General features: G+C 36.9%; 1 protein-coding gene across 1 annotated transcript; it reads right to left on the bottom strand.

Annotated features, from left to right (window-relative positions):
- Positions 1 to 2,030: 2,030 nt before the first annotated feature.
- On the bottom strand, positions 2,031 to 2,769 carry LOC108606125 (histone acetyltransferase KAT2A-like). Its single transcript, XM_017995979.2, has 2 exons — positions 2,699 to 2,769; positions 2,031 to 2,654 (listed from the first exon to the last, which is right to left on the bottom strand). Exons 1-2 carry the CDS (start codon positions 2,717 to 2,719, stop codon positions 2,031 to 2,033), a joined length of 645 nt encoding a protein of 214 aa, XP_017851468.2. The 5' UTR covers positions 2,720 to 2,769.
- Between the last annotated feature and the right edge of the window lie 9,495 nt (positions 2,770 to 12,264).

Genomic DNA, 12,264 nt, shown 5'->3' with positions numbered 1-12,264 from the left:
AAAGCCTGCCCCTGACCGTTTGATCCGCAAAAGAAAAGAGCCGACACTTTTTTTTTATATATATACATATATGTCACACATACTATATAGACAACGAACATATGTGTTATTTTATACGACAAGTGTAAATGGGCTATAGTGACTATTTAATAAAATTGGAGACGGCAGTGTAAAGTAAATAAAAAATAATTAATAATATTATAATAATTAATAATCTTACGAACTGCACTATTTAAGCAATGTTTGTAACAATATAATTTATAAAAATGAATGAAAATGCACTTTAAAAACAAATTTTTAATATATATTAGTTTCAATAATTTGTTTTAAAAATGCCTCCAGTAAGTAAAGTTTTCTTTGTGCGTTTTTTATTTAAAAAAAAATTATTTAAAGTTCCTAATATTTCAGAATATTTAATAATTAATAATTTATTTATATAACATACATTTTTTATGATTTATACTACTTGGTAGCTTAGCATTGATTAAAAAAAATATTTTATGCATTCAAAAGTACTTTATATATTATATTTTTTTTTGGTAGTTATATGTTTCAAGGAATATTTTTAGCAAAAATTTTATTACATGTACTTTAAGTAGAAATATTTTTGTTTATATTAAAGTGTATACATTATTCGCTGCTGCTCAATTCTTCTTCACGCGCAGCTCTTCTTTCTTGCCTTTTGTGCAAATTGAGTCAACAGAGTGGAGAGTTGGGAGATGGGGTTGGGGTTGGGGGAGTTGGGAGTTGAGGGTGCTGGGCGTAGCTTTTGGGCTCGGACCCGGGCTCTACATCGATACCCACTTTGTTTTAATGCACGCTGATATGTGAGCCGCAGGGCTTAGCTCCAACACACACACACACACACACACACACACACACACACACACACACACATGCTTAGTGTATTAGTCCAGTGTATTGGCTAGCCCCCAAATTGACAGCGAATGCTTTAAATATTTTTTTTTGCCTTGTTTAAAAGCAGCCAAAGACTTAGAGCTAATGGTTTGAGCCACTAGGGATACTAACTATATATATATAAATCTGTATGTGTGTGTGCGGCTGACTTGGTGTTGATTTTTTAACCGAATTGAGCAAAATTTGTTGGCTCAGATTCGTCGAAGCATAGACCATAATCAACTTCAGTGGCCAGCAACTCAATTTATATATAGCAAATATATATTAAACGAACAGCAGCTGCTTTTACTCTGTATCTGTGTGTGTGTGTGTGTGTGTGTGTGTGTGTGTGTGTTTGTATTTTGTGCACAGTCTGCTATAAAATAAAATTGAAAAAGGATTTCCGTTTGTCGTCCCTTGGTTAGCCAAGTTTCTCTCTCTCTCTCTTTCTCTCTCGCTCTCTCGAACTGCTGCTGACCAACTGGCAAAGGTGTAAATTTTATTTGAATTATTCGCTCAGGCAACAATAAAGAAAATTTCATTTCTTAGCTTTGTATATACGAATTTTTCGTATTTAGTTTTGTTACGTGGCCGGCATACAATTTTTGTTTTTTTTTTTTTTTCTTTCGTTTGCATTTTGGTTTGGCAACAATTTTTCGTGTGAGCTCTGGCGCATTCAATTTGATTTGATTTAACTTCCGGTCATTTCATTTCCTTTGCCCGATCAAGCATGCACATGCAAGTAATCTACGTATGTGTGTGTGTAGAAAAATTCTAAAAATTCAAATTGTACTTTTAGTCAATTGGCAAAAGGCTTTTTTGTTCGACACGTACCAGCTGCAAGCAAAAATATATTTTACAAATATATTTGCCACATTTACTGTTCAACTTCCATGCGGACTTCGATTGACAGTTGCTCAGTCGAGCTGAAGAGCCAAAAGCCGTTAAGGCACTTTCATTGCCAGCAAGCAAAAGCAAAAGAAATTACCAAACAAATAGTTAGTAAGTATCAAAAATATAATATTAATAAACAGTTTAGAGAAATAAAGCAGCTGAGCTTGAGTAAAAGTTGAGTATTTAAAATAAAAAACATTAGCAGCACGCCCAAATTGTTTTTCTACTTCCAGAGCAGCTTACCTAACCGGCTTCAGCTCACAGTGCATAAGCTTGGTCTTCATGTCGTGCTTGACATGGCGCAGATAAATGGCCACTGGTATTCTGATTCTCTCGGAGAATCCCTCCTCCCTATAGTAGGCCACATTGGAGCGATCGGCATGGGTGAGCAGATGCTTAATGCCGCGTAGCCCCAAATAATATTTGAACATATTCATCAATTGGTGGCCTAGACGGGCCACCGCTGGCTTCACAGCACAAATGGCAATCTCAGCGAATCCTTGCGGCTGAAACGAACGAAAGGAAATGCCGCCAACGACTTGATCACCCAGCACCAGCACCAGAATCTTGTGCTCGCCACCAAAGACGAACTTGTTAATGAGATCCGGCGACAGCTGCGGCAAAGTTTCAATAAACATTGACTTGACGCTCTGCATGAGCAGCTTGACCTCTCGCTTATTATTCTCCGCTGAGCCTGGAAGCTGCGGCGGCCGTGCCACAGTCGTCAAAGTGCCCCCCAGCGAGCTTTGCGGAGCGGCCAAGCTGGGACGCTTTGCCAAAGGAGCAACGTTCATGGCAGTCGGCGCAGGGCTGCGATCCCGTTTCACTGCCACAAGCTGCGGCTGCGACTGCGACTGCGACGACTGCGGATTAGACTTTGGCATTGCTTGAAGCGCTTAATACTCACATTATTATTAATATCTGCCATTGTAATTGCGTTAGGCTAAACTAAATATTTTATTCACAGCTGAAAATGAAATGTGGATTTTTTATAAATCTATTTTATTTTTTTACAATTGAAAATTATATTATGAACGCTAGCTAAAGCCGATTTCAACTGAATACAGCTCTCAGTTTAACGTATGTTGGCAAACTCTAGTCAGACAATAAACTCGCTGCTTACTATTAGTGTAAAATTTATAAACTTTTAAATAGAGCAACAAACTAATATCTTCTTTATATCGTATAGTTTACTTATTTAGTTTTTTATATATTTTTTCTAAAATAAATATTATTAGCTACAATTTTAGCTCCTTTTGGTAAATATATATAAAGAATTTTAGTTTTAGTTCTTTCTCATTACTAATTTAAAGAACTTGACTATAGCAAATAAATAATTACATATGTATATAGCATTATTATATATATATATATCGATATATAAATATATATAAAAGACACTTGACGTTTTTTTATAGTGTTTGCTAAAAATAAATCCCAATTGAATCTAAAAATATTTTTGAAATTTGCACAGCATTTATTTTATTACTATCTTTTTTTCTTTACATTTATCAACACAATATTTTTATAATTTAATACTAAAATGCATTAATTTAATTTATTATATTATTTATTTGCTTTTTATAGCTGCTTAATATGAAGATTGCTTATTTGTAAGTAAAATTAAATAATTTACAATTATTTTTAATAAATTTTCGTACCAATTATTTAAGCTTAAGCTTGGCTTTAAATATTTGCAGCTGCGGCTGCCACTGGCTAAAAATTTCTCAAATCAAAACGTAGTAGCTGCAAACTTAGAACTCAGAAATATGAAGCGATTTGCTAAGCATTAACCAAGATTTATTTTGAAGAAATTCAAGCATAATGCTTAAGTATATAAAATCGCAGCATTTGCATCAGTTACGTTGCCATTCAGCGCTTGCATTACATGAAATTGAAATGTAAATCGAACATCAAAGCGAACGTTAACAGCAATTCGCATAGCAATGTGGCCACCTATGGCTATGGCTCTGTTCCTGGCTCTGGATTGATGACAATGGCTCACATGATGTTTGGTTGACAATGGAGAGTGAGAGCGCCGTGGGCAGCGCCCATTATTGGCAGCTGTGCCCAGCAAATTGGTCACACGCGGCCACTTAGCACTTCACACAGACTTCAGATAATGATTGGCAATGGCTCAAGGGCGAGCGGGCGAGCGGCGAGCGTTGCATGCAACTAAATGAATACATCAGCAGCCCGAAAATGATCGAACAACAGTTTTTATTTTTATTCTTTTTTATCTCACTTTGCTGTTGTTGCACATTAAACTGTGAAACGTGGCATGACAAATGTGGCATTGGGCATGAGCCTAGAGCCGAGCAGGGGGTGGGGTATGTGGCATTAGCAACGCTCATCACATGGAGCTGCCGATCGTCCCGCTGTGGCCAAAGCGCTTGCGGTCGACCCCCAAAGGACGAGCTGCCGCTGATGCTGCAACGAATCAATTGCCGTGTGGCAAGTTCGCATTGTTAGCACACAAATTGCAAATTATCAGCCAAGAAATTGCAATTGTCATGCGCGCGCATTGTGTGCAACATTTTGTTGCAGCTTGCAACTTGCCGCATTGCGGCGAATTGTGCTTCCGCCCAAAGTGTCTAGCAAGTTCGCCTTAAACCAACGACACGTTGTGCGTGCAACTTTTTTCTTTCTTTTTGTGTGTGTGTTTTTTTTTGTGGCATGCCTCGTCTGCTGCTGCGTGTCGCGGCACTAATGCTCGGTTTCAGGCCGCCAATTACAATAATAATGCAAGTTGCTCTCGCAATCACAACAATGCCCAAACAGCTTCATTTTCATGGCAGGCGGTCGTGCCCTCGACAATGAACAACGCGCCCCTAACCAAAGCCCATGCCAGAGTCAGACCCAAGACCTGACCAGCTGCTGCTGCATCCAAAGTGTAGCTGCTAATCCAGTGCTGCGCATGCGCGGCAGCGCCTTTTGGTCACTTCCGCGGTAGACCAATGCCCAGGCCAATCAGCCGAGCGCACCCAGCGGTCATTCATTCGGTCAGTTTGGTCAGTCGCTGCTCTCAAAGGGGTGAGCGCGCTGCTGCTTTGGAGGCTGGACGCTTGTTATGCCAGCCAGCTTATAACTTTAAATGCAAATGTGGCCAATTTAGACTTTAATTTTATTTGACAACAATTAAATAATTCAACCTAGAGCAGAGCAGCAAAGCTTATGAGACTTTCACTAGTTTGCAACTAATTATTAACACTCATCAAAACTTATGCAGCTTAAGTCTGAGTAATTAAAATTAATTCTTTCATTTTATTTTTTATTTATTTAATGTCAACTATGGACAGTCGACGATAAAAGAAAGAAATAAAAATACAATTTTTGCTAATTAAATGCATGAAATTCAAAACTACAAGTAGCTTCAATTTTATGCCACAATAATGAATTATTTCAAACTTAAATTTAGTTAGAAAAAAAAAACAGCTTAAGCTAATTTAGTGCCACATTTAAATTATTGTTATTACTAATATTATAGCAGATCTAATTGAATTGTTTACGATTTGAAATTGAGCCGCAGTTTTAGTCGCACAAATCTATTTTGAAATTAAAGCAGTTAATATGTATAAAAAGAAATCATAGATATATATTTTTGACTGCTTAGCATAAAATTATTTGATCTATAATATATAATTAAATAAATATAAAATATTAAACAGAAAAAAAATGTATAAAAATTTAAAGCAAAGCAGAACATTTTAAAGCAACTAGTTGTTAAATAAATTGTTATAAATTTAAAAAAAAAAAGTATAAAAATTTAAAGCAGAGCAGAACATTTTAAAGCAACTAGTTGTTAATCAAATTGTTATAAATTTTAAATTAATTTGTTTTTAGAAAGAAAACTCGACAAACTAATTCTTTTTACTAAGCTAAGTATATAATTTATATTATATAGCATAGAAAATAGATTTCAGAGCATTTCACTTTTTCAAATGAATTGCATTAAATTTTCTTAAATTAATTTTTATCAAAGAATCTTTTGTGCAACTGATTAAAATCAATTGCAATTTGTTTAAAATTGATGCATATCTTGTTATAAACTAACAGCTGCAACGCTTGCATAATCTGCTGCTGCTGCTGTTGTTATCAGTTGAGTAAGTGGCATATTAGAAGTGAGGCACGGATCAGGTAGCAGGGGCAAGCCACTTGAGCCACTGAGCCTAGAGGCGCGTTAAAAACAGCACCCAGACAAAAATAAAAACAAAAAACGCGATGAAATAAATGCAGTTCCAATTACAATAGAACAACAGCAACAACAACAACTAGAGCAACTAGCACAACAGTTGGCTGTATCCGCTTACAAGGCAAATGTCTATTTGTTGTTGTTGTTGTTGTTGTTGTTGTTGCCGCCCTGTGTCAAAACATTCTTAACTCAGCTGCATCTGCATCTTTCGCTCTCTTGCGCTTGCCCAACGACTTCCAGTTAAAAACAAATGAGCTCGCATATTGATTAAGTAATAGAGCAGAAATGCAACTGAACTCCTCGCATCTCTCGAGCTGAGCTCTGAGCTCTGCACTTGTTGCCGCATTGACAACTCAATTGCAAAGTGCTTCCCATTAATTCCTCAGCATGTCAGCCAACTGCTGTTTGGGTTCTCTGCTCTTCTTCTTCTTCTTTTTTTATTTTGGTTCTTTTGATACATAAATCTGTCTGTCAAGCGCCTGGCGCCAAATCCACGACGCGGGCACTTTTCATAGAAATTGTTATCAGTGCGGATTAGTCCGGCGCAGCTCAAATCAAAAATAAAACTGCAACTAGCTCTCGCTTTGCTCTAACAATTCAAAATGCTGTTGCTATAGCAAGTTAGAGCAGCTTAAAATCAAGTCAAAAATTCATATTTATAATATTTTATTTAACAAAATATTATGGCAGACATAAACTTAAGCTGCGCAGCCTTTAACTTATTGATTTTATTTTAATAACTTTAATATGTCAGCTGTTGGTTTTCTTTAAATATATTCAAGTATTTCAAACAACATTTGTGTATTTTTAAGCTTTAGCTTTAGCAACAATATAAGCTTTAAATAAATTATTAGAGCTATATTATTATATATGTATATTGTCCACATTTACTGCTCAAATTCCATGCGGACTTCGATTGACAGTTGCTCAGTCGAGCTGAAGAGCTCAAAAGCCGTTTAAGGCGACTTTTCTATTGCCAGCAAGCAAAAGCCAAAAGAATATTTACCAACAAATATTTAGTAAGTATCAATATAATATAATTATTAATAAACGGTTTAGAGTAAAAAGCAGCTGAGCTTGAGTAAAAGTTGAGTCAGCCAGCAATAAAAAACATTTAGCAGCAAATGTTTCAGTCTTGATTAATTTACCAATTGCATTGAATTGAACTTACGCTGGCTGCTGCGGCTTCAGCTCACAGTGCATAAGCTTGGTCTTCATGTCGTGCTTGACATGGCGCAGATAAATGGCCACTGGTATTCTGATTCTCTCGGAGAATCCCTCCTCCCTATAGTAGGCCACATTGGAGCGATCGGCATGGGTGAGCAGATGCTTAATGCCGCGTAGCCCCAAATAATATTTGAACATATTCATCAGCACAAATGGCAATCTGAGCGAATCCTTAAGCTTGACCTATTTGGCTCAATAATTGTCAAGTTTGAACGCTTTGCCAGCTGGTAAAGAGACTCCAAAGTAGAATCGTTCTCAGCCTGCGGATCAGCGCTCCATTCGCGTTCTACTGCCTCAGACTTTGATTGCGACTGCGACTGCTGCGGATTAGACTTCGGCACTGGTTGAAAATTATTATTTTCTGCCATTGAAATTGGATAAGCTAAACTTATTTTATTTGTTCACAAGCTCTCCATTTGTTAAATTATATCAAACTCCAGCAGCTCTTTGCCTACTATAAAAATTAAAAATTTTAACATTATAGTTTGCATTTATTTTAAATGACTTAAATTATTAGCAAGCCTAGCAGCTTTAAATAAATAATTAGCGCTCATTATTCTTATATTATTATTAGATTTATTAGATTAGATTAACAAAAATATTTCTTGGTGCTAAATATTGTCAAATGAAAGTATTTATTGATTAGTTTATTGTTCGTTTTGTTTGCTAACTATATTAATATAAATAAGCTATAAATTAATTAATTAGGCAGCATGTATTTTCTATTATTATTATTTATTATCATAAGGCATTTAAATATAAACAACAAACCTGCTTTATTATAAATAAATGAAGCTGCAGGAAAGTTAAAACTTAGCGCAGCTGTAAAAAGAATTTAATGCTTAAGCTTGTTGCGTCTAAATAATTTAATTAAATATATTTATATATTTTTGCAGCACTTTAGCTTATTAACAAAAATAACTGTGTCTGTTTTTCAGCTTAAACTAATAATTTATTTATTTTTTTAAATTCGAGAATGAAATAACAAAAAAGAAAAGTATGTCAAATGTATTAAGCGACATATTTTAAATGTTCTTAAGAAATATAATTTTATAAAAAGCAAGTGTTAGGGAGATTTAACATTTGTTGAAAATATTTTATACATATAATATACAGTTGGTAAGCTTAAACTAATATTATTAATAATAATGCAATTTAAATTATTTGCTCTGCCTTAAGCTAGACAAAAGGTTTGCATTTATTTAATTGTAAGCAATTTTTAATTAACATGGCATGCAGTTTGTTTTAATTATTCAAACAGCAAGTCGTCAGTACATCAGTTCAGCAGTTCAGCAGTTCAACAGTCAGTCAGTCAGTCAGTCAGTCAGCTCAGTTTGTTGCTCAGTTGAGCTGTCAAGTTAATTGCATTGCTTACGTTAGAATGCGCTTGGCTCTAACGAGGGCTGCAAAGCTTGAGGGCTGGGGCAGCAGCAGCAGCAGCAAAATTCATGCTGCGATGCCAGGCGATTGTGTTGGCACAACACAAATCAACTAACGGTACGTCGAGTGTTGAGCTACCCCGTTGGCTAACAGAAAATAAAGAAATAGTCGAGCAAAGTAAAAAGCTCTAATCAGGCTCAGAGCGCAAAGGGGCAGAGCCACTTGAATGGCAACAACTATTGAAAGGGTCGGACGAGTGAGTGAATTCGATTAAAATTACATTTTTTAAATATTTCTTCGCTCCGAGTTCTATTTTGTTAATTTGCACCGCCTGCTGTTGGCTTTTGTGGCACCGTGCGTGTGTGTGTGTGGCAAGCTGGACGCAGCATGTTGCTTTATGAATTTTATTTTATTTTTTTTTTTTTCTTGCAACGCACATTTAATTTTATTTAGTTTCATTTGTCAATCGTCAGTGAACTCGACTCGCGACGACTCGCTTTTCAGTTGAAACTGTGAACAGTGTGGCAAACTGAGCTCTCGACCCCTTTACAGCGGCTCCTGTCGTGTCCTTCACACGCCTTGCGCCATGGGTGTGCCCCCACCCCCCGCCTTACGAGCAGCAACTGCCTCCGATCCTCAGCAGCAACGACAACGACAACGACATCGACATCGGAAGCTAACGCCGGCCACGTTGGCCACAAGCGCGAGGTCTACCAAAGCAACCCCGAAACATCGTCCGTGCTGCTCTCAGCACAGAAAAGGACACTTGACGGGACATACAACAAAAGCCGCTGCTTGCAACATTTTGCCCGTTTGCCTGCTCTATTTTATTACTATGCGCACCATTCGCATTCGCATTCGCATTCGCTTTTGAATGACTGAGCTCACTCCCAAGCTGTGCGCCTGATTATCCTTTCAATTAAATTGTAGCGTAACATTTTCCACGTCGTTGACAATGCCAAAGCGCTAGCGAGGGGTGTGGTGGGGGGGACTGTTGATTTAGCTAATGGTTATGACCAACTGCTGTCTGTAGCTGTAGCCGGGCTTTTGCGTTTTTAAAGCCAAAACCTAACATAGTTAGCCAAAAATGCAAAAAAAAAACAAAAAATTGGCTTTTCGTTGGGCAAATGGGATTTTCAGAAATGATGAAAGCGCATAACAAATGCTCAAATATGATTTGCCCCAAACAGCAGCAACAACATTCATTTTGTTTTTTTACGAGTCAAGGTGGCAACTTGGCGCTGACTCTGTCGCTCTCTCACTCACTCTCTGCTCCCAATAAATAAATAGACACAGCACACACACGACAATAAACTTATTCATAATACATGAGTTTAGCTGAAGAGGCCTAGCTGGGGGGTAGGAGTGAGAAGTTTGGGTGTTGCTCGCTTAGCAATCAGTCAAATGTAATAATAAATAAATAAATAAAAAATCAGCAACAAACAAAATTTGTTGTTGTTGTTGCTGTTACTCATATAAAAAAGTAAATAAATAAACGTGATTGTGATTCAAATGTTGCTGTTGCTGTTGCTGTTGCTGATTGGCGCGGCAACCCGAACCCGTGTCCGTGTCCGTATCCGTGTCTCTTCCGTATTTCGTGTAGCGGCGGCCGTTAATAACAACATGCCACGCTCTTGTTGCAAGGGTTAGAGAGCAGAGCATAAAGCATTACCTAACACAAGGTGTTAGGTCTGTCTGTCTGTCTGTCTGATTTTCCAGCTGTTAGTGCTAACAATGAACCACATTTATTAGTTGTTGCCAACAAGACTGAAAGGCTACAAAGACAAACACAATTAAAAGTTTTAACTTTTGCAAGCCATAGTCAAGTGAGTTAGCTAGAATGTCCACTTAGTAGTTAGTGTTAAGTTTAACCCATTTTAGCCCACTTGAATAATATTAAGGCTCTTCTTTAATGCATTGAGCACTCGAGTATAAGATGGAGACTCTCATCTCTGCCATTTAATTTATATACAATTTATATCTTCATTAACTTCTCGAATTACCAGTCAGCAGCTTTGCTTACCAACTAGTTAACGTTTTAAATAGACGTTAACATTAATGAAATTAACATTGGCATATCTTAGGCAATAACAAATTTACACCAATTAACAATAGATTAACTAAGATTCGCCTGCTTTATTATTCATAAACATAAACCTTTAAACGAATTGTTATTGCCTTACTTAAGCTTTAGTAGCTTTACCTAGTGCTGATGAAAAATTCAGCATTGTTTTCATTTATGTTTATTGAAGGATTATTACAAAAAAGAAATTAAGATAGTATATACTTTCTTCTTTTAGTTAAGAATCAAATGTTTATAGCACAACTTATTAGTGAGACATTAAATCCGTTTTTTAGCCTTTTTAGCGCTCATTAAGTTTAGCTGCGTCTTAATTCTTAAAGCTCCTGCGCTTTAATTTTATAATCACTGCGCGATCTACTAAGCAGCTTGTCTGTCCATTATCTCCACTCTTAGGTCGTTGCTTCTATGATTCGCATATTACAAATTACATTTGACAAATTGTTATTTCATTTAGTCATCTATTCATTCAAAGCGTTGAAATTCATTTATTTTAAGAGTTTCATTTACTATGGCATGAGCTACTCGATTTTTTTTTCGATTGTAATTAAGGCATTAAAATAAACCTTTGCCATTTGAAATGTATGCAAGCGCTTTGACGCTTTGATTTCACAAATATTTGGACAACAGTTGAAGGCCCTTTGCATTTGGCCATTCACTATTTGAGTTCTTATCAATCGCTGCAACAAGCAGAGGATAGAGGTCAACAGAGCAGAGCAAAGCAAACGCCAGCGACTGCATTGAAGTGTTTAATTTGCCAAATAGGCGACGCGACGCGACGTTTTGCTCATCAGTCAATCAACAATCGGATAAAAAAAGTGAGCGAGAGTTTCACAAACACAAATTGTTGACAAGCTACAACTGCCATGTTTAGTACAGTTATTTTAAATGCAAACTCTTTTCTTTTTTTTTTTTTTGGATAGACTGCAAATAGAGTTATCCAACTATTTGCTGTTGTTGTTTTCTGGGCGAGTGCGCATTTCCGTTCAGTTCGGTTGAGCAACAAGAGCAAACAACAAATGCGACACAGTCGAGAGTGTGTGTCGCTCTTATCGTCAAAGACGCATCTCTCTCGCGGACAAACGGATGCTAGGGGTGTTCTCAGTCAACAGGGAGAGAGAGAGAGGGACGAGAGGCGGCGGCGGCGTCGGCTTTTGGACATACGATACGTGTGAGGGTCGCGTAGGCATCACCATCATCACCTTTGTTGCCCCTCAGACTCGCAACTCAATTCAATTCAATCAGCGGCAATTATGTCGCATGTAAAACACTTATCACTCTCCTCATCTCTGAGCCTTTCTCATTACACAAACGTGCAACCGATTGGCGATTCCCGATTGCAAGTAGGAAATACACCTAGGATTAGCCCAATCTGTTTTCATAACAAGCAACCGAGTTGTGAATGACGAGGAAGTTGCTCCGACATGATCGCAAACATTTTTTTACTTCACTTCATATCACTTTTTTGTGATATTTATCGCAAGGATTAGTTACTCAATATCAAGACGCGCTATTCAATACTTGGCATACCTTTTCAAAAGTAATACTATACCCCATTTATGTATTATTATGTACTTTAGATTGATTTATTTAT

This window comes from Drosophila busckii, chromosome X, assembly GCF_011750605.1.
Source record: "Drosophila busckii strain San Diego stock center, stock number 13000-0081.31 chromosome X, ASM1175060v1, whole genome shotgun sequence".
Taxonomy (NCBI): Eukaryota; Metazoa; Arthropoda; class Insecta; order Diptera; family Drosophilidae; genus Drosophila; species Drosophila busckii.
The sequence above is the reverse complement of the archived record's forward strand: the minus strand, read 5'-3'. Positions and strand labels throughout refer to the sequence as shown.